The sequence below is a fragment of the Haemorhous mexicanus genome, chromosome 20, assembly GCF_027477595.1.
Source record: "Haemorhous mexicanus isolate bHaeMex1 chromosome 20, bHaeMex1.pri, whole genome shotgun sequence".
Lineage (NCBI taxonomy): Eukaryota > Metazoa > Chordata > Aves > Passeriformes > Fringillidae > Haemorhous > Haemorhous mexicanus.
Window position 1 is genome coordinate 5,387,667 of NC_082360.1, and position 27,389 is coordinate 5,415,055.

General features: G+C 47.5%; 1 protein-coding gene across 1 annotated transcript; it reads left to right on the forward strand.

The window, feature by feature from the left end:
• The first annotated feature begins 202 nt into the window (after window positions 1-202).
• Window positions 203-27,118, forward strand: HID1 (HID1 domain containing). Its single transcript, XM_059864180.1, has 19 exons — window positions 203-408; window positions 7,426-7,575; window positions 9,858-10,028; window positions 12,724-12,837; window positions 14,433-14,539; window positions 15,014-15,130; window positions 15,860-16,082; window positions 16,481-16,537; window positions 16,633-16,773; window positions 17,162-17,252; window positions 17,884-18,035; window positions 19,224-19,302; window positions 19,886-20,050; window positions 21,156-21,383; window positions 21,866-21,999; window positions 23,456-23,536; window positions 23,922-24,013; window positions 24,331-24,489; window positions 24,957-27,118. The coding sequence occupies exons 1-19, from the start codon at window positions 343-345 to the stop codon at window positions 25,018-25,020; spliced, it is 2,391 nt and encodes a 796-aa protein (XP_059720163.1). The 5' UTR covers window positions 203-342; the 3' UTR covers window positions 25,021-27,118.
• The last annotated feature ends 271 nt before the right edge of the window (window positions 27,119-27,389 follow it).

Sequence of the window (27,389 nt, forward strand, 5' to 3'; positions counted from 1 at the left end):
GGAGCAAAGTGTGGGAGGAAAGGGGCTGCGACAGCGAGGGCGAGAACGAAAGGGTAAAGTGGCGGACGGATGACAGGCGGAGGTGGGAAAAGAGGGGAGGCGGCGGGGCGGGATGTAGGGATGGAGAGCTGGCGGAGGAGGAGCCTCGGGCGGAGGGAGGGAGGGAGGGATGCGGGCGGAGGAGGGGTAGGGCCGGGACCGGCGAGCCCCGGTTTGACAGGAGGAGGGAGGGAGGCAGCGGGAGCCGCCGGAGCGGGGACGGGAATGGCGTCAGCGGCGGCCCGAGGAGCGGCGGCGTGAGGGGACAGCCCTGCCCGGCCCTGCCTGCAGCCGGGCCGAACCATGGGCAGCGCTGACTCCAAGCTCAACTTCAGGAAGGCGGTGATCCAGCTCACCACCAAGACCCAGGTGAGGGCCGCCATCTCGCTCGGGGGGCTCGGGGGGCCGCGCCATCTCGGGAACCGCCGCCCTGAGGAGCCCCTCACACCCGGCCCTGCCCGAGACGCCCCCGGCGCTCCTGTGCGCGGTCCCCGAGGGGGCCCTGCGTCTGGGGCCGGGGCTGCAGTCACGGCTGGCCCCGGCCAGGCTCTCCCAGCGAGGCCGTGCCCGAAGGCCGGGGCCGGTGGGGCACAGGGCAGGCTGCGCCCATCACCGTGTCACCGGTCTGTGGAGAGGCATCGGCCGGTCCCCGAGGCAGCTACCAGACGTGGCCGGGTCCTGTCACCGCCTCTGGTGACATCTTGTGCCTTCTGAACAGCGTCTTGTGCTAACAGAGCAGACGCTGCTGTCATAAGGGATGTCCACAGCTCCTAATGCATTCCGCTTGCGGGTTTACATCACACGGTTTGCCACTGCTCCTTTTTCTGTATCCTTTCTCCCACCCCCGCGTGTAATGGGTGGACAGCCTTGCCTTGCTTTTAGGTAATAGCTGATGGAAAGGGCTGTCGGGAGCTGTGCTGTTGGCAGCAGAGGTTTCCATCTCTGACTTGTGAATTAATGCTTTATTTCTGCAGACTGAGGTGGAGAAAGAGTTAAATGAAAGTGAGGGCTGTGCGAAGGGTGGGTTGCTGTCTAGAGGTCTAACATATGTTGTGCCTGTCCTGGGAGCTTGCTGAATTTTTGTTTTAAGTGGAGTGCCCAGTAGCAGCAGCACACTGGCAGAAAATTAGCAGCCTGTCTTTCTGTCTAAGGAGCAGAGGGATTTTGCTCTATTGAGAAGTCACATCTTGTGTTCTTCTGAGCTACAATGGAGAACAGCTGTTATGATCTACCTTTAGAAGTAAGGCAATAACAGCTGTTAAGAAAATGTGGGGGTCATGGCAGAAAGATAGTTAATGATGGGGAATGAATTCACATGAAAAGGGTATGGATGCAAAGGAGTAAAGGGTGGTAGGAGAAAATCTGTGAAAACTCCAGAGACAGAGGCTGCTACTGGGAATTGAATTATAGATGGATAAGGCTGTGAAAGAGACTGGAAAGAAACATGTTTTTACTTTCTGAAGCAGTATCACGTTTATCTGCATTGCTAAAGAATGGCTTTTGTGAGTATATTCTTAAAAACCACTAGTTGTGAATGTAGGTAAAGAGAGAAGTGGGGAAATTAATGTTTTAAGGGGTTCTTCCAAAGTTTATTCTGCATTCCAAATAGTTCAGAGTATCCCCAGCTTTGGGCTGTCCTTCCTTTGTGGGGAAATGTGCTTATAAAGTGAGATTGGGGGGTGGTAAATCAGGCCTACAGGGCTCTGCCCAGTCTGCTGTTCACAAAGAAAATCCTGTGAGGCAATTCCATGGATCAGCAGCCCAGGCAAGAGCACTCCCCTCCCCTGGTTTATTGACCTGTGTAAGGGAAGAAGGTTCACTGGGGCCCAGAATAAAAAGGAGGGAGTAAAAGCTTCATTCTTGGCTGGATTTATTTCAGGTTTCTGTGATCTAGGTGAGACTGACTGCATGTGGAAAAGGGTGGGGTGTTGGCGCTCCCATATTTACATTCTGTAGAAGGGCACCAGTGTTTGCTTGTACAGAATGCATGACTGGGCTCTCCTGGAGCCTTCTGATCTCTTACCAGCAGCAGAACCCTCCTGGTCCATGAGATCCTGGATCCAAAACCAGACTGCAGTAATGGACACAGCCAAATCCTTCCAAGCTATTGGTTCACAACATGCTTTGCTTCCTCAGCAGCCTGTGTCCTGTTTTGCAGCCTTCTCCTCTGACATTAGGGAGCTGGACAAAGAGATCTTCGCCAAATCGTTTGTAATTGAAACTCTGAGCTCAGAATGCATTGTGAGGTCTTCCTAAGGCTCTCTTGGGAAGAAGTGGTTGAGCCAAAGTCACTGTTCACTTGTTGGTGAAGGTTTAGAGTTGGCACAGAAGTTAATTTTTTTCTTAAAAATAAGTTTTTATAATCTTCACGCTTTTCTTAATTAAAAAATGAGTGTTCCCGTGTAAGCATTTAAAAAAAAAAAAATCTGTAAGGAACATAAGACTTGGATGCTTACAGCACATGTTGAGCCCAGAACTTGAAAGTGGAACCAAGTCTGGATGCAAATGGAATCGACTTAATTGATTTTTTAACTGCCAAAGAGAAACTCTAAAGGTGTAAGAGTATTAAAAAAGAAAAATCACTTCAGAATTATTTCAGTGATTGAAAACAGCAGTATTACCAGAAGGAATAAATTAACTTAAGCTACAGATGAATATTTATAGTCACACATGGAGAAATGGTCTTTAGGCTTTTTATGTTATATGTATATATTATATTACTCTGCACACATTATACTGGTAGGGCCTGTTCCTTTGACAATAAAACAGATGTGCTTCATGATAGAGAATGTGTGAGCCCTCCCAAACTGCCCATAAAAGTGCTGCCTATTTAACAGATCAGGGGAACATGGATTGTGGATATGACAGTTCAGCAGGGCTGGTCAATTGCAGGTCTGGGAGCTTTAACTGCTGGGGAACCACCTTTTATTTTCCCAATCAGTTGGGGTTCCTGCCAGCAACCAACCAGAAGATAAGAAATTTTGATCCCCTGTACTGGCTTGTTAGATTTTAATGGCAGCTATGCCTCTGCATTTAAAGACAGGAAGAATCAAACATGAGGGACAAACCCCAGTCCTTTCCTTTTCCGTGGTGTTGAAATCCAGGAGTACAATGGGCTGTTAGCTTGAGTCTGATAAAAGCACATCTTGTGCTTGGAGAGAGGTTGGTCCCTGGCAGACCATTTCTTTCAGTGTTCAAACTTGACTAAGCTGTCCAAGAGTCTCAGGCTGATCAAAAGTTGTCTTAAAAGCAAAGCTGTAACTAACACTTGGCACAGCTGACTTTTGTCCTGGTCTTTCCCTGCCAGACTTCTACAAATCCCATTTTCCAGTTTGCTTTGCAATACTGTCTCTGCTGTGAGAGCAGAGAACTGGTGGTAGACTTGAAGTCTCATTGATTCTGCACTGCTGACTGCAAAGATCCTATAGAAAAAAAATATCATTGTTCTGAAGCCACATGTAGACATGCTGTCCTTGGCTAGAGGGATAAAATCTTACTAGTTATTCATATCTACAATAAATCTGTCCACAGGCTTTCCTTTTGCACAAACAGGTGGCTCAAAGATGTGTAAATTGCCTCAAACTAATCCCTGGCCCTGCAGGGTTACCTGATCTAAAGCTCAATCAGGTGCTGGTGAATGGTGATTCCACACCACAGTTCTGCCACGTTCGGGGTGGAAAGGAGCAACTGCTGTAACAGATCATCTGAGCTTGTGCAGTACTGGCTGGAAACCCGGGGCAGGGAGAAGGGATTTGCTCTGCTGTTGAGCCCCAGATAAAGGAGAGACCCTGCTCCAAAGGACTGCTGCCGTGGCTGGTGGGATGCTTAGCTGGCACGTTGGCAAGAAGCAAAAAGAGAATACACTGAGCAAGGCTAGTGGATGCTTGTCCCTTGGTTCTCTGCTGATGATCTGCAGCAATCTTAGAATTAGTTTTTGGACAGTCCTCCAGTGAGGGCCTGTTGGAGGAATTGTTAGGAATGGACATTTGATTTAAGTCATAAGCACAGAGAGTTCTTGGGAGGAGGTACAAGCACACACACGCACACTGCTGGAATTTGTGAGGAGCTATGTCCAAAAGAGAAAGGGAAGGTGGTGCTGGTGTCAGGCTGAGAACAGTAACAAATAGGCGAGACTGTGCCTTGGGAGCTTTTCCTGTTTTTAGGACATGGTCAGGCCCTCTCTGTTTTCCTGTTTCCTGTGAGGTATCCTGTTTGTCTGAGGATTGCCTGCTCAGGCTGTGATTGTCTGCTCAGTAACTGGCATGAGGCTTGCAAACTGAGCGTCTTCCTTTCCTAACTTCTGCAGCATGTGTGTGGTGTGCTTCAAAGAACCTGAAATGCAACATTTACAACTAGTAGAAAGCAAAGAATGGAGGTGTCCAGAATGACTGGTTTTACCTTTGTTTAGCCAGCGTGCAGGTGGGAGGTCTTAATTGAAGGCAGAAGTCTCCCTCCTTGCCCGCTCTGTCACATCACCTTGGATCTGCCCACTGTATCCTCAGGAACACTCTGCTCTACAGTTACCTCGCCCTTGTGGTGTGGAGCTTGGCTTGAGCATCAGTCTCCCTCTGCCAGTCAGTTCTGTACCTTCAGCAGCCTCTGCCTTGAGATGTGTGTGGGTCAGGAAGATCCTTTGCTCTCTGGATGTGCCAGTTGTGTTTCCAGAGTAGAGTCAAACTACTGATCTCTCAATTCTTACCCTCATTGCTCTGCTGGTGCATAGCTGGTTGTCTGCACTGTGCTGGAGGAACCTTAGTCTCTTTCTTACCTGTGCTGAGGATTCAGCTCCTCTGGCTGAAGCCCTGTAAAAGCTAGGAGTGCTCTGGGATTTGTGACTGCAGCATGTGCTGTGACAACACTTGTACCTAAATCTTGACATTTCCAAATGAAGATATCTCTGGCTGGTGAACAAGGCTGATCTAGGTCTCTGTATTTCTCTCCTCTGTGAGGCTGGATGCAGTCTGTTGGGTGAGCTCAGCTGAGGAAATGGATATTCAGATCCCCAGAGATGCTGCATGCAGAAAACAATCAGCTTAAAAACAGCCAGTAATGTTCTATCAAGGAGATGAATATTATGTGGATTGAGTAGCTTTGTGATACCAGGCTGGTAATTAAAACAGGGGGGCAGTGAGGATGTGAGTGACAGTACTGAATCCGTGTCCCAGGATTGTACATGGGATACCATCTGTTGATGAAGACCTGACTTGCTGCAGCTATTAAAAAGACAAGGTACTGGTGTTTTAGGATAATCTGGTTGCCAGGATGGCAGCGGAGACATGAGCACTGCTGTACACCCAATGTTGCAGCTCAGGGAATCACCCCTGTGCTTCCTTGCTCCAAGGGACTACAGTCAGAGTTCCTCAGTCCGTGTTGGGCTGCCATCTGTAAAACAGTGTTCAACCTCTGAGGAGGCCTCAGGCTAGTGGGAGGTAAAGGGATCAGTATCTGCTGGAGGGAAATGGTTTCCTGCCCCCCCTCTAGATGAGAGGGAAGGCATTATTTATGCATGATGCCCAATTAGCAGCAATTGCTGCTTGCTATAGTCAGTGGGAGTGGCTGTGGCAGGCAGCCAGGATGTACATGTGGCAGTTCTACACGAGGTTGTGCTGTGTGGTTTGAAATGGGATGTAGGATTTGTGGGGTATTTCATGCAGTAAATAGATCAGATTTCCAAATACTTGGCTCTTTTTGAGGAGTACAATTAGAGACGAGATGTGCAAAATATCCATTCCATTTAAGCTTTTCATGCCTAGGTTACAAAGAGCTCAGCTCTTTCACATGCTCAGCTGAAAGGCTGTGAATTGCATTGGATTGCTCCTACAGATCCCCTCTGAGGACCTGTGATCTTGAACCAGTTGGGAAAAGTTGCTCTTCACTCGGGAAGAGGTTTGGTGGTATCTTGCTTTGGTATCCAGGTGAAAAAAATTAGGTTTTCAGCACTAGGGCTGAGTTTAATAAGATGTCTGAACACACAGGAGTTTTCTTCTGGTTTTGTTTTTAAAGACTGGGGGGTCGTTTGGGCTGGTTCATTGCATGACTGGAAGGACTAGGACCAGTAACACTGAAGCATTAAGGCAAAGAGCTGCAGGGCAATAACCTGCTGTACCAGTCTGAGGTAGCTGGCCCCTCTCACTTTTTGGCCTGTGGTGGTGGTGACACATCACATGCCAGTGGGCTGGGGCTGTTAGTTCAGGAGCTGCCAGCAAACAGGGCAATGCAGCACTTCTCTGTGTCAGAGTTGTGAATGACCCGTTCTCCCCAAAGTGGCATCTGAGCTGCATTTAGACACAGCATAGAGCTGGACAAATTTCCTCCCTTCTACTGCGAATCTGGGAGTGGGCAGGAGTTGTTTAAATTAAACACACAGTCATATTTTTGCCCCTTTCATATCTGACATGCAAGACCCACCCAATGGTGCTGATTATTGCCCTTAGCGAGTGCTACTGTTTGCTTTGGAGCTGTGCTGGTCGCAGGCAGGAGGATCCTCCTCACCCTAAGCCAAGGGCTGGTGGTGCTCAATTGAGCAGCTCTTCTGACCTGCCAAGCATGCCCACACCATGGCTGGTGAAACTCATGGGAAAGCTCACATTTTCCTCTTCTGAGTGCAATCATGGGTCCATCTCTTTCACACTGCTTGTCATAAACAGGCATGTATCCCTGTAGCTGGACCCCTGGGTGGGATGAGCACTTGCAGGAGTGTTTGGACAGTGCCTATCTCTTGGCAAGTATTAGCAGAAAATGTAGTGGAAAGAGGTGTGTTCCCAGGGCCGGGCTGGGGGCTGAGCTTCTGAGACCACAAGTTGGAAATTGATTTTCTTTGGTCTCCTTCTTTCATCTCCTCTTTGAATGGCACACTTAGTGCTTTTTAAGAACAAAGCCTTGGCAGCGACTGGCTGCACTGAGTCCAGTTCTCTATAAATATTTGATTCAGAAAGATCAATTGCATTTTATCTTTAAGTGCTTTGAGGTGGGTCTGTCAGTTCCATGGGTCTGTTCGTGCCCTAATGAGATGTCCCTGATTACTTCCTTAAGATTTTGGTTACAACAGAAGTAATTCCAAGGCATACTCAGGGCTTCCTTGACTTGCTCTGAAGGTGGCAGACTGCACAAGGACAGCCTGGCCCACATGCAGTGGTGAAAATCTTCGATTACTGGCAGCAGTTGCAGACAAACATGAAGCCTTCTGCATGTCTGAAGGAATGTTCAGTTTGGGAGATAAATCATCCAAAGCCCTGGGAACCGAGGCTGACATGTAAAAACCAGTGCTAGTATGTTTTATTGAACCTCTTCTTGCCTCATCCCATCCCCAAGCCAGGCATAATTGCTGATGATTGGATTGTATTGAATGGTAGTTCCACATCTATAACCACATTTGTCTCTCCACAGCCTGTGGAGGCCACGGATAATGCCTTTTGGGACCAGTTCTGGGCAGACACAGCCACTTCAGTGCAGGATGTCTTTGCTCTCGTACCAGCTGCAGAGATCCGAGCAGTGAGAGAAGAATCGCCTTCAAATTTGGCAACTTTGTGTTACAAGGTAAGTTTGGTGCTGTTTTATTCCTTGGAGCTGTGCTAGCAGGGGTGTCCTTGGATCAACAGCACTGTGGTTTCCAAGGGATAACAGGTACCTTGTACCACATAATGTGCTTGCTTGTCGCTGTCTCCTCCTGAGGGTTCCTCAACATTCCTCTCATAGGTTAGGACAGACCATAGCTGGTGTTGATCAGTTTGGAGCCTTTTTCCTCTTCTCCCCTTCCTGTGTTTCACTCTGTCCTCATGGGTCTTACCTGCTCTATATCTACAAACTGCTTCTTGCTCAGGGGATTTTGTAGCAAGGCTGCATATTTGTGGTGAGGCTGAAACATCCTGTTCCTTGTCTGCACCTAATTGTGCCTCACCATGCACCAGTCTGGCTTCAAGCTGAGAGATCCCAGAGGGCTCTGCAGACTGTCACTGCGCAAACGCCTGAATAAAGTTCGAGGAAGATCTTAAGACTTTTCTTCATTCTGCTGTGATAACAGAACATTCCTGATGCTGCTTCTGGTGTTATCACATCCTTGTATGGAGCACAGAGACATTGAACAGCATTTCCTACCCTGTCAGGTTTGGCAAATTCTCAGGCTGGTGAGCAACAGCCTGAGACTTACTCTGCCTGGGAAAGTGCAGGTGAAAACAATGCTCCTGATTTGAGCCATGCCAAGAGTAGCCTTGAATTTGTAGTTGAAAACATTTGGAATGGCACTTTTCCAGTTTTAAATAGTTGCTGCCACCCTGTTTTTCTTTCCTCCTCTACAATATGTGAATGAGACTTACTGAATCATAGTGAAGGTGCTGACTGTGAATTGTAGACAGATGCATGTAGAGGATACTTGAGAAAAAATATGAACATGAGGAAAACTGCAACGTTTTTTCCCTGTTATTGGCCTCTGGCAATGAGCTATTTGGGAGTTGAGAAGGGCTTAGAAGACTTGTAACCCCTTTGACACACGTGTTTTCTTTCTTACAAAACCAAAACTAAAATATGGTCTCTTCTGCCGACTGGAAACATGTGTGTTGGGAGCCTTGTCACTGCAGGACTGTTTATGCATGAGCTGTAGATCTTGGGATATCAGTGTCATAGGAGCCCACTCTAGCACTACTTTTGCAGTCTGAGAGCCCTGACTTGTGTCATATGCAATGTGCCACTGGGCTTAGCAATACTGTGTGTTTGTGAAGAAATGTCATTTACAGTCATGGTTGGAGATTCAGGCTGTACAGTCATAAGTGTGTCTGAAGAAATCGTTCAGCTCAGTTAGTATGTGACAGGCTGGGACAAACAGCACTTAAATACCCATTAATGCAGTGACGCAGGCTGGCAGAGTCAGTGACCCAGGCAGTCTGCCATAAAAATAAGCAGGGACACATGACCTCATGAATTAAAAAGCAGCAAGGTGAATCCTTGTTAAATGTTTTGGCTTTCATTTCTCCTCTGTTTCCCCTTGGGATCAGGGAGTAAGAGCAAGTGGGGGCAGCCGTGGAGGGAAGAGACTTCTTTTTTCTGTCTGTGGGTAAAACCTCTGCACTGCCTCCTGTGGCTGTAGTTGCTGCCTGGTGAGACCCACATCTATTCTGAAAAGCCCAGTGACCCTCCACTGGCAGTTGCAGCAGCCACTGGATGGGCTGCAGAGTCTCAGCCCAGAAGCTCTTTCCAGAGCAGCAGTCCTGTTCACAGGGGCAGTGGAGAAACCTGGGCTGCCACCCTCTTCTGCAGCAGGACCTTGACAGATGCTGCTGGAGGCTGTATCGCTACACATAACACAGGCAGCAGCTTAGCTGCCACCTCCTGAGTCAGGCAGGAGAGGTCCCTGCTGTAATCACACAGACAGAACTGTCAGACTGTGTGTTTCTGCCAGCACCTCCCTTGATGCAGCACACTGCTGCTGCCTTGGTCCTTCCTGCCTGCATCTCGTGTACTTGCTGCAGCTGATTAATCTCATCTGCCCTTTTCAGTGCATGGTGTCATGGAGCAGTGCTGGAAGGAGCCTTCTGGTGCTTTGGCTGTCTGTCTCACGTGGCACCACACATGTGCTGCATGGATTAGCCCTGGCATTTGAGTTCTCTTGCAGTGGAACAGCAGAAATTCAAGAAGGTCTGTTTAAAATCATTAACCCTGTTTTTTACAGAGTTTCAAACAGCAACTGTGCCATTAAACTGAGAGCAAATGGACTCCCAAGATGCTTATAAGTCTGTGTGAGGCTATCACTAGCAGGACAGACCTGCCTAGCTCTTGCTAACTTGTGTCCAGGCTAATGCTGCCTTCCTTGGTTTTGTTTCCTTCAGGCTGTGGAGAAGCTGGTGCAGGGAGCAGAGAGTGGCTGCCACACGGAGAAGGAAAGACAAATTGTCTTGAACTGCTGTCGACTCCTCACCCGTATCCTGCCTTACATCTTTGAGGACCCAGACTGGAGAGGTTTCTTCTGGTCGACTGTCCCTGGGGCTGGCCGAGGAGGGGTCTGTCTCTTGTCACTCATTCTTCTTTCTGGAGGCTGATGGGGAGGCTGCAGTGAGGAGACACTATGCGTATTTGGGGGCAGCTTTATTCCGATTATTTCTATGCGGTCAGAAATTAGGTGACACTTTCTAAATTCTTTCCCTTTCTTTGGTTCTCATTGCATCTTCTGGATATTTCACTTGTGTGTGTAGCTGTGGGAGAGCACTGATATGTGAAGAAAGGCTTCTCCAGTACAACTGGAGGTATGACTCTTAGTGAATATGAGAGCTGTAGTGAAGGCTATATGATTTTCTTAGACTGAAATGTCCTTGTTCCATTAATTACAGTTGATATAAGTTTCAAATCAAAATGCAACAGGGTGTTGTTTGTGCTGATTTTACAATGTCACATTTGAGATGAACAGTGCCAGAGAAGCTCTTGGCATCATGACTCAATACCCTGCTTATGAGCTGAGTGATACAGTTTTAGCCAGAGGCCTAACCTGGGAGATGAAGCCCACAGCTGAGCAAGAGTGGTTAAAGAGTGGTTCTGTTTCTGGCTCTGTCAGTGAAGTGCATAACCCTGGGGAGTATCTCAGCCTCCCCACATTTCTTTGTCTGGAGAGCAAGCACAATAGTGCTCTTTTGCATCTCTCAGAGGAACAGGGTGAAAGTGCTTTAGGATCTTCTGCAAACAGGAGGAATAGCAGCACTGAGAGCACAGCTGAGTTATACCAGGAGTATATATTTGCCTGCTTGCTCCCTCAGCAGCTGCTCTGTGCATAGAGAGCCCTCTCCTATGAGTTTCTGATATGCAGGTCAGTGTTACTGTACTGAAGTATGTGGTTCTCATGAGTCTAAGTGCAGTGCAGTGTCTTTGGGGACAGTTATGAAGGGTTGGCAGTGGTTGGTACAGTATAAAATGGCACCTTTTGCTGTCTCTGCCTGTCACCCCTAATCTGGTTTTCCTGAGGGCACATAAAAGGAAGTTCTAGGTGGTGAAAAGGGAAGTCTTTGCTAGTCGTGCTTTGTGATTTGTGCGATTGGGAGGGTGGTGGTTGTCAGTCCTTTCATCCCTGTAGGGGCCAGGGAGTGCTGGTGAGGCTTAACAATGGAGGAACTTGTTTTGGGAAGGAACATGTAGGGGTGCCTGGTGCTCTGATCCAGCCAGGCTGCTGTTATTCCTGTTTTTCCACTTTGTTCAGCCGCTAGAAAAGAGTTTCTCAGTCTCAGAGTAGTGGAGTCACCCCAAAGTGATGCAGCCCAGTCCATGTATGCTGTGTTGGGAACTCTCCTGAGTGTGGGTGGAGCTGTTGTGGTTTGGTGTGCTCAGTCATTTAACCACATGCATTTAACCTGTAAGGCTGGGATAACAAATACATCCTTGAGATGTTGGGGAAGCTGGGATCACATCTAATCTGGGGCAACAGCTTTGCTGTCTGGTGGCTGATTTCTGTCTGGAAACTGATGACGACGGTATGCCTGGACGCTTAGTAAATATCTCTGTGATTATGCTTCACCTGCTTCATGATGGAGTGATGGATGGCAGAGCTTCCTGGAGCCATGGCTCTTCCCACCTCTATGGTAGTCTGTATTGTGTTCAGATCTACTGGTTTGTTGTGTGTCACCATTTTGGACATGGTGGTACCTGCAGCCTGCAGGGACATTTTTTCTGGCCGTCGAGATACTCTTAGTAAAGATCACTCTTGGTAAAGAAATCCCCTTGGACCCTAATGGTTGTCATTTCACCTCTGACTGTGAGCACAAGTCTAAGCATCTTTGCTGGCTCCATCCATCTTCTCTCTGCCTGTTCTTACATCTGGGCTCTGTTTGTGGTATCCTCTCTGCTGTCACCAAGACGGATTCAGAGCCACACAGACCATTATCTGCATAGCTGCCTGCTGTGATTGAAGAGCTGTCTGTTGTGCTCAGGCTGACAGAGGCCTGGCTGAGGTAGATAAACTCCTGCCATTCCTGCTCTCTGCCTTTCCCTCCAGCACCGGTGTGTGATGGGAAGGCCTCCCAGGCAGGATGCTCTTTGACAGGCAAGATCTGGCAAGGTTTCCCGTGGCAACAGCTGCAGAGGAGTAGCCATGCGTGCTTGGAGAGATTTCTTTGAATGCTGGAGATGGCACAATCCTCTCTGCTGTTCTGCTGACTCTGCCATGGCAGGCTGGGTCAGCCCCTTGCCTGATGCACACAGCCTCACCCTGTACTGTCACCTCTGGTTTTGGGCAGTCCATGCAGAAAGAACTTAGAGGGGTTTTATACCTTATTGCTGCTGGTTGGCTTCTCTCTATTGCTATCTCCATGCAACATCCATATGTTGCATGGAGACATTCTCCTTCATGAATGTAAAACCATCTTCTCTGTCAATGCTTCTCTTTCCTTTTGTCTTCAATAAGCCAAGCCACCTGGCAAGGTGTACCCGGTGCTACTCTTCTTTTTCTCTGACACCTCCAAGCCTTTGTCTGCTCAGTTTGCTGCCATTAAAGAGCTTGTTCCTGTTCAGTCAGCACCATCTGGGGGGAAATTTCTTTCCTGTACTGTCTGGGTTTTTGTTCCTTTGTTCTTTTGTTCCCTCCTGTTCCTGTGTAATGTCTTGCCTCCCTCTGTGTTTTTGGGGAGTGTATCTTCTTGTGCTGTGACATACTGGTGTTACTGTGTGCTCTTTGCTCACCCTGAACTGACAATGCTGTCCTGTTTGCCACTTCAGGGAGATGAAGATGATGAAAATGCCCGGCCACTGGCCGAGTCCTTGCTCCTCGCTGTCACAGATCTGCTCTTTTGTCCTGACTTCACTGTGCAGAGCCACCGGAGGAGCACGGTGGTGAGTTGGAAGTTGAATCATGAGTTTATCTGCATAGAGGCAGATTAGCTGCATGGTGGGGGGACCCTGGGAAGCTCTAGCAGCTTCCTGCAAGCCTGCAGGCAGGAAAATGCAGATTTGCTGAGCTTGACCGTACAGTGAGTAATATTGATCATCATTTTGGGTTCATAGTATGGTGTTTGTGCCTTCTAAAACAGATGTTCTGGGGATGAGTCTCAAATGGAGTGGCTGGCAACTACCACCACACTACAGCTTACCCCTCAGGAAAAGGTGGTTATGCTGGCAAACAATTGCTCTTCTGTTGTTGCCAGCAGAGCAGAGACCTTTAGCACCTGTTCCTCTCTCTGGCAGTTTGGTCCATTCTGGGGCAGGAAGCAGCTGTTTGCCTGCTCACATGTGCTGAGATCTGAATGAATAGCTGGCCTCTGTTGTGTCTTTCTACCTCTTCTCCCTCTTTGTACAGTGTCAGCAAAGACATTTAAATATGTTCTCATCCTTGTGGTGACTGTCTGTACCTCAGAGGAGTTTCCTGAAGCAGGGATCTTCTACCAGGTGTGCTAAGAACAGAGAACAGATTGTGTTGCATCTCCCTCCTTTCTCCCTGCAAGTGATTCTCAATGTTTTTTTGTAGGTTCAGTCTATAAACAAAAAAAAAAAAAACAGTTCTCCTTTTTGGGATAGATCTGATACCAACTAAAAATGAGCATGCTAAACCATGGTGTATTTGATGGCTGCAAAATTCTGTGACAAATCTGAGTACTAAATTGATTGCTTGGGGTTTCTGAGTAGTAGAGAGTAGAAATCTCTCACCTGGGGCTGAAGGGGCAAGGCTGGATCAGAGCTGTCCATGTGCTATGACTAAGTGGTGCTGAAACAGATGGACTTCCTGTCCAGTGTTGTCACCTGGGATGGATTGCACAAGTCAGGGTGACAATGGATTTTCCTGGGAGAGTTTCCTCCCACCACTTGCACCTGTGATTTTTCCCTTGGTAGCAGCCAGACTGGTTTTTCAGGATTCTGGGCAAGTGGAATTAGACACTGACGTTGTGAATGATTTATGTTCCTTGCTGCTGGCTGCCCTTCTGCTGCCTGCAGCCTCTGTAGTCTTTGTTGAGCTGACATTTCCTCTCAGGGCTTGGTCTGACTGCAGCTTAAAAGCAGAGAGAGGGGTACCACAAACTTCTGTTCATGGCAGAGCAGCATATGGCCCCAGAGATACAGGTCATGGTGGATGTTGGCTGAAGTACCGCTGAGTAAAGAGGAAGAACTGTGAGACAATGGACATAGGAGACACAGGACTGACCCATATTCCCACTGAAGTCAGCCCTAAAATTATGGGTGGAAATGTGGGCTTCCTCCATCATGCACAGTACTTTTATCTCTGTGTTTTATCCCTTGCTTGCAAAGGCTGAGTTCTTTGAAGACATCAGCACCTGCTTTTTCAGGTCTGTGGGGGTGCTTTTATACAGTTCAATTGTCTGGTTGTTTCTCTGCTGTTTTTTTCTGGAGAGGGGCTAAACTGCCTTGGATGTACCACCATTGCTGCCAATTCTGGCTCCTGCCTTCTGTGATTCAACCTCTTATTTCTCCCACAGGACACAGCAGAAGATATCCACTCCATTGACAGCTGTGAGTACATCTGGGAGGCAGGAGTGGGCTTTGCACATTCTCCACAGCCCAACTACATCCATGACTTGAATAGGTAAGAGCTTCTGCTAAGGCCAAATGGAAAGAAACTGGGTTCAGGAAAGGGAGATCTGGGGGAGATGAGCTCTCTTTGCCTCCTTGAGTATCCATGATTCCCAAGGAGCTTTCTGCTTGCTCCTTTCCGAGGTAACAGGACTGACAACACGGAAAAAAAGCCAGCTGACCTTTTGAGAAGCTTTTTGTAATATAAGGTGGGAGTCAGACTGTCTGCTACAGGAACTGGGTAAACACTGCTGTTCTGGAAATGCCAAGGAGCTCTGTACTGGATTTCTTTTTTGTAAGGCAGCAATTCTGTTTAGCTTTGTGCCAGTGACAGCAGTATGGCTTAGGAAATGAAATGGGCTTAGCTCTCTCTCAGAAGGACTTTATAGAGAGGACTGAGCCTTCCTTATGTGTTATTGTGGTGATTGTGCCTCCTGCGCCCAGTCATTGCTCCTGAATGGCTCCAGGCCTTTACTTCTCCTTCCAGGACGGAGCTGCTGAAGCTGCTGCTGACCTGTTTCTCTGAGGCCATGTACCTGCCTCCCTCCTCAGACAGCAGCAACACCAACCCCTGGGTACAGTTTTTCTGCTCTGCAGAGAACAGGTGAGGGTAAAGGGTGGGGCCCTGGGTGCCAGGGGGAGAAATATTTTCAAATCCGTTCCATGGAGTGTTTTGGTAATGGGTAACCATAGGACTTGTTACCTCCAACATTCTGGGGCTATTATTTTACTTTGTCCCTGTCTCATGTGCACCCCATTAGTATTTCTGCTTAGTGAGACGTGTTTCTCAGTAGCAAAAGGAGAGTCTGAGCACGCTGCCCACTGGAGTTTGCTGCAGGACTGATCCCTGCCCTGTGGGAAATGGCAGGTCCCGTTCCCTGCTGTTCCCTTGGGAAGGGGGTGTGGTGTTGGTGGCAGATGAATGCCGCCCTCTAGTGAAATTGTACCTCTGGGATGTCCAGTTCTTCAGGTGACACTCACCGTAGGGGAGTACAAACCTGGCTGGAGGCTGAAGAAATAGTTTTGTCTTTCCAGAGGCTAGAGAGCTTTGAGGTCCTTTCCCGTTTTCACATTTTGCACGATTTCTCTGGAAGCCCACATGGCCTTTTTCACCTCCCCTCCCCTCTCAGCTGTAGTCCAGGAGCCCAGCTGGGAGCTGGAGTCTTGGCTCTTGGGTCTGAGCTGCTCAGTCATGGACTGCTGTCACAGGTTAGAGAAAATGACTGTATTTTTTCATGGCCCAAGGCTCCTGTGGAGAGAAATGCCTGTCTCTCTCCAAGGCAGTGCCTTTTGTTTCCTGCTGCTGCCTTCTGAGAACATTTTCTCCCCTCAGACATGCACTCCCACTCTTCACCTCGCTCCTGAACGTCGTCTGTGCCTACGACCCTGTGGGTTATGGGATCCCTTACAATCACCTGCTTTTCTCTGACTACCGTGAGCCGCTGGTGGAGGAGGCGGCCCAGGTGCTGATTGTCACCTTGGACTATGACAGCTCCACCAGTTCAAGCCCCACTGTGGATGGCACAACCACTGGCACAGCCATGGATGATGTGGATGTGAGTGATACTGGAATTTGTATTTGCTGTTCTCCTGTACTCACTGGGGTCCTCTCACACCAGCTGTTATTGAATATTGAGCTGTAGGACCCAGCACTGCTTGTTGAGTAGCACTGCTACTCCCCTTGCAGTCTGCTCTCTCTGTTCCAATCCTGCTTCAGTCCTGTGGTCACTAAAGACCTATACATGACCAAAATACTAGATTTGACTTGACTTAAATCAGGAGCATGTAAGTGAAAAGCCCCTGACTTTACTATTCCATGCAATGCTCTGTCTCTTTGCATTTAAAGCTGGATTATTCAGAGCAGAAAGCTGAAGTGAGAAACCTTGGTGGTTATACTTTAACTTCCTGAATATACCTTGGCAGTAAGCATTTCCCTCCTTTTCTTTGAATGCAGCCTCCTGGACCAGACAATCTGTTTGTGAATTACCTCTCAAGGATACACCGGGAGGAGGTAACGTGTTCCTTCCTGCACTGTTCCCTGTCTGATTTCATGCTGATTGCATTAGCCCTGGGCCCACCACAGTCTCTTTCCTGATCTGTTGGCAGGATTTCCAGTTCATCCTGAAAGGAGTGGCTCGCTTGTTATCAAACCCGCTGGTCCAGACCTACCTGCCAAACTCTGCCAAGAAGATTCAATTCCATCAGGAACTCCTTGTCCTCTTCTGGAAACTCTGTGACTTCAACAAGGTGCAGATCTGCTACTTGCTGAGCTTCACCCCAGCTTGGCTGTTGTGACTCTGGCTGGACCAAGCCCTGGTGAAGGGCTGTGGTGGGTAGTTGGCAGTGGCTCTGGGATGCTGTGGTCATCAGCCCCTCTGATGCAGGTGTTGGGGGTCTGGCTGTAGAGACAGCCTGGGAGAGGGGCTGCAGCTCCTGAAGGTCTGTGCTGGAAGCAGGTTCTGCAACAGGTATTATAATAACTCTACAAATAACACTGGAGTTGATGAGGTAGTGCAGACACCAGCGTTTCTAATGTTCTTGAGAGACTGATTAACTAGAGACTGCCTGTCCTGAGTCCTGTGGATGGTGCACAGTATATGCTTATGATTGTCTGAAATCCTCCCTTTTCTTCCAGAAATTCCTCTTCTTTGTGCTGAAGAGCAGTGATGTTCTGGACATTCTTGTCCCAATCTTGTATTTTCTCAATGATGCCAGAGCAGACCAGTGTAAGTTGGTTATTTTCAATATTCGGAACAATTTGTGCTTGACAGTTGAACTAGAATATTTTTGAGATGCTTCCTCCCTACCAGTTGACAGCATTTTGAATGCGTGTTCCTGACCTTCTACAGACATGGGGTCGAGTTGTCCCATTAATTGGGTTTTAATGTTTGTAAGGGGCAGGACACAATCTATCCTGCGATATAGGGAAGGGAAATCCTTCCTTAGTATATGTTAACAGTTTGAGTCCTCTTGTTGACAATTGTGTCCCTGATCCAGTGAAGAGGGGAAAATTACCAATCTGCTTTGCTATGGGAGTAAATCAGGCATAACTCCATCATTGTGTAGTGGAGAGAAGTAGTCAGATCTTCACTACAATGATGATAGGTTTACATTAAGAACATAATGAAGAAAAGCATCCAAGACTTAACATTGATAAGACTCAACACAGATGTACTTGGGAAGGACACTGGTGCTGACAATGAAGGGAGCGCTGTGTGGGATGTCCCTTATCAGGATGGTTTAGTCTGTGCAGTTTTTTATCAGTCCCATCACGTTTCTCCTCTCTCCTCACTGCCCCTCACAGAATTCCATTGGCCTCACTGTGACATTTTTTTCTGTTGTTTTTTCTCCTTGCAGCACGAGTGGGCTTGATGCACATTGGGGTCTTTATCCTCCTGCTCCTCAGTGGGGAGCGTAACTTTGGGGTGCGACTGAACAAGCCGTATTCTGTACGAGTGCCTATGGACATCCCTGTCTTCACAGGGACACATGCAGACTTGCTCATCATAGTGAGTACAGCTCCAGCACTTCTTGAACCCTCCTAGCTCTAAAAATAATTTTCCACCTTCAGTATACTCACCCTCCCTAAACTGGAAGCCCACTGAATAGCTAGGAAGTGTATGGGACGTGCACTGTTAACCTGAGGTGATGTGTCTGGTAGGGTGCGTATGCATGAGGTGCAATTCCACCTGCATGATATGATCCAAAACGACAGGACTCCTCATGGTGCATGCCCTCTACTCTACTCTACTCTACTCTACTCTACTCTACTTGTAGGGAAGGCAGGAGATCTGACTCTGTCCCAGGCAACAGAGGTGTGTGGAGCACATCTGTCAATGGGGACAACAGTGATACCAAACTCAGCTCTACAGCTTTGGGTTGCTGCAAGTTTCATTGACCTTTCAGTCTGCCCACAACACTGCCTGTGAGCAGCCGTGTGCTTTGCAATACAAGCCTCAGGTGTTTCCCTTCTGTCATGTTCTCATTTGCCAGAGAAGAAGCTCTCAGCAGCTTCTGATAAATCTCCAAGAGGAGATTCCTATTAAAAGGAATAGGAAGAAACCTGCCTACCATAACTGCTCTTGGTGCTATGTGTTTTGGTCTTGCATTCCATTAATCTCAGATCATCTCTTTGTTTTAATTATGCTTAGGACGTCTTTATAGACATGCCAGCTAAAGGTGGGAAGGCCAAGATTGCGAATGTCTGAACTGGTTACAAGGCACTTGAATCTTTCCAATTCTTAGGATATAGTTAAAAATAGGACAAACATTTGAGTTAGAAGTCTGCACTAAAATCAAATGTAAAATGATTAGTTCTGTGGCATTTCAAGCAGCTATCATAAGGGTTCAGAGTCAAAGTCTATTGGAGGTGAAGGTGTCTCTTACTTCCTGGTGGTTTAGTTTTGTCCCAGTCTGCCTGAACATTGTTAAACAGCTCACAGTCAGTTTCTGTTTGCAGTGTTATAGAGCCCTAATCACATTCCCAAAGGATTCCTTGTAAATGAAAGCTTGTACTCCTGGAGCACAAGTCTGCAGTGAGAACAGCCTTCCCCACCTGTGTAATTGTGGAGTGTGCAGGGCCCTGCCTAGGTAGGAATGGTGTCAGGAGGTGATTAGTGTGGGGGTGGCACTGGTTTTGGTTGAGAGGGTGCTTTCAGTAAGGTGCTGCCTTGCTCAAGAGCTCTTTCCTTCCACAGGTCTTTCACAAGATCATCACCAGTGGGCACCAGCGGCTGCAGCCCCTCTTCGACTGCCTGCTCACCATCGTTGTGAATGGTGAGCACTGTGTGGGGGGAGAAACCACAGCTCACAGTACTCTCACTTCCCTCTCCCTGTGCCCCTCTCTGTGCTCCCCTGCTGCTGGAGGGCACTGGCCAGTGCAGATAAGATCTGCCTGCATGGTCAGATGGGGCAGAAGGAGAGACAGGGAGTCATGGAGCTCCCTTGGGGCACAACAGGACATTTGCCAGCAGGCCTGGTGAGGGAAGTTGGCAGTACTGTCCTTTTCCAGCAGGGAGTGCCACCTCCTCACAGTGGTGGTGCTTCCCTTGGACTTAGTGAGTGTCCAGGTGGCTCCAGTTGTGAAGCTTTTCAGGAGGCACAGCAGAGATGCTGTTACTAGTGTAAGACTAAACAAAATCTTCTAAAAGCAGCAATGCCTCATTTTACTAGGCAATATCTCTGTTTCATTTGCTTTGTATTTGGAAATGTTTCTGTGGAACCGTTTGGCTTAGCTATGAGGCTTTCTCAGAAGTGCAAGGGTGGGAAGGTCATAAAGACAACATTTTTAGTGGTGTATTTTTGAGAATATATACACCTTGGTTCTTTCTCTAGTTTTCATTTGCTTTGCTTTCCACAGTGTCTCCATACCTGAAGTCTCTCTCCATGGTGGCTGCTAACAAGTTACTACATCTCTTGGAGGCTTTTTCCACCACCTGGTTCTTATTCTCTGCTGTCCAGAACCACCATCTTGTTTTCTTCTTGCTGGAAGTTTTCAACAACATCATTCAGTACCAGTTTGATGGTAACAGACTGCTTTATTTAGTGGGTTTGCACTAGTTTAGTCCAAGAGAATGTCAGATGGAAGCTCAGAGGAAGTCCAAGGAGATGAGAGGATGTGAGAAGTGTAGAAATGAGCTATATTGGACTGAGAAGTTGGGTTAGTAGATAATCAGCATTGGATCCTGGCCCAGGCAGGTTAGAACAAAATGAGATGGCAGCTAATTATCAGCATAACCTCAGCCCTCCTGCAGAAGGTGAGATGGACAGAGAGGAAAAGAAACAAAAAGTGAGTGTGTAACTCCTAAGTTGAGACTGGCTGGATATTACTGTAAAACTGCTTATGTTGCTCAGCAGTGTAGGTGATGGGACAAAAAAACTTTCAAGTGCCTCTCAAGTTCTGCTTTGGCAGATCTCTGAGGGCTGAAGGCCAAATCACCTCATCCAAAGAAAGTTCTGATATTTGCTACTTTCCAAGAAATGCCTTATGCTTTCCCTATTAATAGCGTAACAGTCTTTTACCTAATAAATAATTAAGGTCCCTAAACCTGGTCAAAATTTTGTGTTTTGCTTTAAATTTGCAAATCAAGAATGGCCATTCTGCTTCCCTGATGGGAATCTTGCATGTGGCAATTGCCAAATCCAAAAGCAGCCTTTGTGGTTGTGATTTGTGTTTTATATTAGAGGATGGTTTCATTCTGTTCTGTGCCATCTTGCAGGCAGTAAGAATTCTGACCTTTTGGCTTTGCTATTTCCAGCCTCCTCAGATTAAATGCCCTGATTTGTTTTGTGAGTTGTTTTGAAGATGGAAGAATGTTGCACTTTGACTAGTAACCTTTTCTTCCAAAATAGATACTAATATGTGGTTTAAACTGTCATTTTTCTTCTCAGCTGTTTGAATATCCCTCACCAAACCATTTATTGTCAGCTTTCCAGCCTAGGAAGGATTTCACTGAGTTTTCTGTACTGCTTTGTAACGGATGAGAGGATATTGAGTTCTGCTCTTTCTTTCCTGTGCCACTGCTTTTGTGGGTGGGAGCAGTCAGGCTTTGTGTACCCAGTGAGCTGCGCTGGGTTGGCAGAGCTCCTGAGCCTTACTTCTCTGCTCGTTTTGTTGCTGTGATTCTCAGGGAACTCCAATTTGGTCTATGCTGTTATCCGCAAGCGGAATGTCTTTCACCAGCTGGCCAACTTGCCCACGGACTCCCAGTCCATTCAGAAGGGGCTGCAGCGCAAGAAGAAAACCCCTGAACCCATTTCTCGCACCAACTCCCAGGACGGGGTCTCCATGGAAGGGTCACGTCCTGCTGCCCCTGCTGAGCCAGGGACGCTGAAGACCAGTCTGGTGGCTACTCCAGGTGAGCTTTAGTTTACTTTTGAGACAGGAGAGGTTTGTTTTCTCTGTGGGATATGGTGTGGACTCACCCTTTCACTGGGTGTGGAGAGATAAAGAGTTTACATTTGTGAATAACTTAACTGCCTTTCAGTCTGAGTTTCAGATCAGTTGGCCCAAGCTGATCACAAACAAACTGCCTTGAGTTTCTGTCCTCTCAGACTTAGTGTCCACATGACCATTTGTCCTAATCTTGACCTGTTGTCTCAGGTTAACTCTGTCCATGTGAACCTGTGTTCTTCGTCCTCCTCAGGGAGCATTTTCATAGAGAAAAAGTCCTTCAGGGTTGTGAAATCAAAGCTAAATCTTGCTTCTCTTGTTGTTCTCTCTTTTCCAATATCAGCAGAGACATAGGTCATCTGTGCATAGTGGGGCAGAGAAGAGCCCTCTGGTTTTAAACCTATTTATTTAACTTGTGTTTCTGAGCTTTTCCTCTTCTGAACACAGGGATTGACAAGCTCACGGAGAAGTCCCAGGTGTCAGAGGATGGGACCATGCGTTCACTGGAGCCTGAGGCTTCCCAGCTGTCACCAGAGGGAAACCCACCTGCAGCCCTGAGTGATGGGGAGCCCTGGACTGGGGTAAGGCCAGATGCTGGTGTGCAGGGAAGGTCTAAGTGTGAAGTGAACAAAAATGAGGGGTTAGAAGAAGAGGTCTGTTGGCCCATTGAAGAAGGGCATCACATTAAAGGCAGTGTGCACACGTGCAGGGTGCTGGGACACAATGTGATCCAGAAGGGCTGCTGCATCATCTTGGGTGTTTCATGTTTATGCTATGACACAAGAGCTGGGGCACTTGAATGAGCTTTCTCCAACATGAAGACTATGACAGAGCAGTGAGTGCAGAATTGCCAGATGATGTCCATGAAACCTCCTGATCCTGATGTTTCCAACTCAGATTCTTACTGCTGCTTCTTTTTCATCTCCCTTGGGATGGAGAGTTCTACCAGAATCTTTAACTAGCTGGTGCTGTGAACAATGTGTTCCCATGAAGGCTGGGTTGAGGTGCTGCCGTCAGAGTGGCCTTGAATAAATTGAAATGTACAGAAATCCCCAAAACTCCAGGACCAATTTTACTTACCCTTCCTGGCCTTGCCTGGTACCAGGTGAAGCCTGTGGCTAGCAAGACATCTTAAGCACACAATTAATTACGTTGTCATTAAATGAGATCTTCTTCCAGCAGCCCATGAAACATAATCATGGGTCTTTCCAACTGTGTCCAGCAGCTGGCTCAAGCTGCTCCTCAGCTGGAAAATTACTGGCACAGCTCTACCCCAAGCTCTCTGTTTCTGGTTGAGAAGGTGACGAGTGAGTGAGTCCTTTATGTGGAGCTGCAGGGTGGCTGTTGGAAGGAAGTGCTGTGCCCATTTGTTTTGTAGAAAAGTCAGCTCTATGCTGTAGCAGTGAATGGTGAGGGAGCATTGATAAAGGAAAAAGCCTCTCTGTTTTCACCTTGTGCAGAGATTGACCGTGATTTTAGAGGGTTATTTCCTTCCCTCCTTCCCACCTTGAATATGGAAGGCCAGGTTGAGTGTGTCATTCCTCAAGAGGAAGGAGTTATTAGATAGGAGTTGCTGGGAGGCTACCCTTGGAAAAATGCTTTTTAAGATATTCCAGAATGGACACAAAAAATCAGAGATACTCAATAGACAGAGGCTGAAAAATCTGTGGCCCTTAGCTATATCATCTCTGTGCCAAAAGAAAGAAGCGTACCTCTGAACAGTCTCTTGTCAGTGCTGTTTTAACTCTGCCACTGTGGATTGTTCCAGCAGAGTGTCAACAGTGACTGGAGCTGTGACCTTCCACAGGGTCCTCCAGCTTCATCAAATATTGCCACTCTCTGGGTAAGAGCACATGGGTTTGGTGAATGAAGGTCGAGTGGGTTTGACATGTTCTAGAGACAGGCTGAGCTGTCTTTCCCAGTAGTGGTCTAGAAAATCTGGGGAGAATATCAGCAGAAAATGGATTGTATTTCTTACTCTTAAATATTGTTGGCATTTGATTGTTTTTATTTGTTAAAAATAATGTTTATTGATAGGAGGCATCACATTCCCGGCGGGATCGAAGGCGTCTCTCTAGTGCATCCTCCAGTGGACAGTGGACTCCAACTCCTGACTGGGTAAGGGCATCTGGACACAGGAAATAAGTAATGAGGAAGAGTTGAGGCAGAAATGCCTCACACACTCTGCCCCTTCCCTGCCATCAGAGGCTCTCCCAGTGCAGCATTTCCTTACAGGCACTTGAGGTCAAAGCTCCAGAACTTTAATTTACTGACATCTGCAAAGAAATATTTTATTCACCTGTTTCAAACCAATGCCCCGCTGGTCTTAATGGGTGCCTCATAATTCTAATGCTCCAGGATTTACTATATTGCTCCTGTGCACTCAGTTCACCCACCAGCTTTGTGATTATTGTAAACTTCATTTGTTGCAGAGATTGTGGAGACAGCTGTAAAAACCTGCTAATGCAGTGTACTGATTTCCCTGCTGTTGTCCTGCTTACAGGTGATGTCTTGGAAGTCAAAGCTCCCCCTGCAGACAATCATGCGGCTCTTACAGGTGCTGGTCCCTCAGGTGGAGAAGATCTGCATTGACAAGTAAGGAGATTTTTGGAAAGGAAGGGCTGTGTGGTGTTTAAGGAGCAATATGAGATTGGCAGAGTTTGAATTTGGAGGACCTCTGAGGGAAATCTTGTAAAGTTTGATTGAAAGCATCCTGGGCTCAGTAGAGTTGTTACTTGGCATGCCAAACATCTTGTTTGTCTGATCCCTTCTCCACTCTGTTTACAGAGGAGAGGGGGTGTGTTCTGGGCCACGGCTCAGATTTGTTTGTTTGGACTGGTCCTGCATGCTGCAGCAGTTGTGGAGGTGTCTTTGGGACATGCTAAGGATGTTCCTGGTCTGTATCTTGGCAGGGGTCTCACGGATGAGTCGGAGATCCTCAAGTTCCTGCAGCATGGCACCTTGGTGGGGCTGCTGCCAGTGCCTCACCCCATCCTCATCCGCAAGTACCAGGCAAACTCGGGCACTGCCATGTGGTTCCGCACGTACATGTGGGGAGTTATTTATTTGAGGTAAACCAGCTGGGTGCAGCCTGGCTTGGTCTTTTCCAGACTTTTGGGAGGCCTACAGAGAGAATTGCATGCCCTCAGCCAGCCCTGGGTTATCTCATATTTACAGGATAGAAAGATGTTTTTCCCTTGGAATAGACTGGGATGTCGCAGCCGCTCCAAAACTTTGAGTGGGTGACATGAAGGGGGTTGTTCTGGGAGTGCTGCTTGTTTGGGAGCTGGCAGCAGCAGGGAATAGAAAAGATGCCCAGAGGGTCTGGTGCAGAGATTTTGTGCAAAGCTCTGGCTTTGTGGGATGTTGTAGATACTGTCATCCCTGTAAGGTGCTTTGTCTCTCAACCAGTGATTTCCTTTTATGCAAAGCTGAAAGCTGAGGGCTGTGCAGCCAGTTCCTGTAATCATCGCTGTGAGATTTGAATTCTGTGTAACTGACCACAGGGAGTAAAGTGGCTCTTGTCTTTCTCTCTCAGGAATGTGGATCCCCCGATCTGGTATGACACAGATGTTAAGCTGTTTGAAATTCAACGGGTCTGAAGAGAACACTTACCTCTACTGAGAGAAATACACTGGATCTAAGGACTGTGGCGTGCTGCTTCATCACAGCTATTCCTGCATTTCACGTCCAGCTGAGAGACCAAAAGGACAATCACTTTATTTACCTCCCTGTCATTTAAAGCTTTAATCGAGACCTGCTTGGGCATCCCTCCCTCCAGCTCACTTCTCTTCACTCACCCTTCACCACGAACCTTGAGTTAAAGATATCTAAGGGATTGTCCATTGTTGTGGTTGCACTAGAAATCAGACTGTTCTTAGCTCCTCTGTTACTCTTTTGCTTCTGGATGTGGTTTGGAAACCAATCTGACCCTGTCCTTGCCCTTGTCAGAGTCAGCATTTAATTGAAAAAGACTAGCTGTAAATTGGGTGCAAAGGGAGAAGCTGCTATTCCTGCAGGAGACAGGTTTTGGAAACTGCAGTTACTTCCATGTAGCTCCATAAAGTTTCCAGGGCATCCCTTCTGGCTGCAGGTGTCTCCCTGGTGTCTCAGTTGCATATAGGGAAGTCTTTCCCACCTAAATGAAAGGAGATGATGTTGAAGGAGAACTTTGTGGCTCAGTTCTGAATCTCTCTAGTCCTTTCCTGGAAAGCTGCTTGAGAAGTTTTTTGTTGATGTGGCTCAGAAGTTTTTCCTTGGCTTTCAGGCCCAGCAGCCTGTCCTTCATGGTGGACTGTTGCAAAGAAGCCTGTCTTACTTTTAAAAGCCCTGTTTAATCCATGTGAGCACACAGGGAGGAAGGGACTGGCTCAGTGAGAGCAAGGAGAAGAGACCTGACTTAAACTCTTTAAGTCTTCTCCCACTGGCTGAAAGGACACCGTCACCTGGGTTTGAAAGGAACCATATCCTTCCATCTTTGCCTGGCAGGCTGATTCAATGCAAGAAGCAGAAGGGTCTTTTGCACACTACTGTTAAGGCAAGGGTTTGAGGGAGGCACTCAGGGAAGTTGTAGGAGGAATTTGGAAGCTGTAGGAGGAAAAGCATCTCCATGTCATTAGGGAGTGGAGTGCTGAGGCAAAGTTGAATTCTTCAGGGCATTTTGCTTATTGACCAATTTACTGGATCTTGAATGTATTGGATCCCAAGCATGTGTAAATTTTGGGGGGCCAGAATAGAAATTGGTGGGAGATCTACTGTTGCTGGCTTGGTTCAGCATTGTGGGGTTACACATTGGTGAGTGGAGACACTGAGGTTTGAGTCAAATTTCATGTTCTGCTGGGAGGGGCTGCTGTCTTAGATCCACGTGGTCTTTAGGCAATGAAATGTGAGGAGTTCTGTCATGAACTGAGGCCTTTCCATCAAAGCATAATCCTTGGTGCTCTTTTATTCAGGCTTTTGTGAGGATTGCTGGCCATGAGCTGTTTGCCACAGGTTAGGCCCAATGGCATCACTGCATGGAAATAGGTCTGTCACATTAAGTACAGGGGCAGTGTGACACACACTCTGTGACTTGTAACCCTGGCCTAAGCTTTGCAGCTGAAGTGGGAACAGCAGGACCATCCTCTCCCAGAGAGCTGCTCCAGTGTGCTGCTGGCTCCCACTGGCCTGTAGTCATGTAGTTTCCTCCTCTGAGCACTGAGAGAGAATGGAGTCCCAGGCCAGTAGAAAGTGAAATAAAATTGGAATGGTTTTCTGAAGGACAAGAAATATGTGAAATAGAGAGAGGTTATTCCCCCACCTGCCTCCCATCTCCAACTCACTTTGCCACCCAGCACAACTCCCATCCTGACCCCACCTGTGTTCAGGTGTAAACAAGGGTGAGGGCTGTTTCACATGGAAAATCTCATGTATAAGAATGTGGTTTGGTGGGGCCAGACTCTGACTGTACGGCACTCGCACCTCACAGCTGGGATGGGGCCTCCTGTGTCCCACGTGCTTTGCCTCTTCCCTCCCATGGATCTGCTGGTTCTCATGATCTCTTCCGGCCTCTCTTTTCTTTATTTCTTTGTGAGTTCCTCTGGAAGCCTTTTTGTTTGTTTCTTGGTGTTTGGAGTCTGATCCTTGTTCTGTGGAAATCAACTTGCACTGTAAACTCTTGGCTTACTTATGGACAGAAAGATAAAGATTAACTGAAACATGCACTTGGGTACTTTTTTTCCCCTCTTCCACAGAGGGAGGTTTATAATCTTGTCTGTCTTATGCTGAGGTGATTTGTGCCACTAGGGGACCATGGGCTGGCTTTCTCTGCAGTGGTAATTTTTTTATCATCAAAAATGAAGATTTGACTCTGGGAAATAAGCCTGAATTGTGTGGGTTTGGCCATTTCTGTGTTTATAGCATCATCAAAGATCAAACAGGACCAAGTCTCCTGAGTTAGTGAACCATGTGCTAAAACCTTTGTGCAGTTGAG

What these genes read in the sequence shown, in the direction of transcription:
- HID1 (XM_059864180.1), top strand. Translation starts at nt 343, where the DNA reads ATGGGCAGCGCTGACTCCAAGCTCAACTTCAGGAAGGCGGTGATCCAG. An exon ending in CAGCCATGGATGATGTGGAT is followed by an intron (nt 16,083 to 16,480) that starts GTGAGTGATACT and finishes CTTTGAATGCAG; the next exon opens with CCTCCTGGACCAGACAATCT. An exon ending in AACTCTGTGACTTCAACAAG is followed by an intron (nt 16,774 to 17,161) that starts GTGCAGATCTGC and finishes CTTTTCTTCCAG; the next exon opens with AAATTCCTCTTCTTTGTGCT.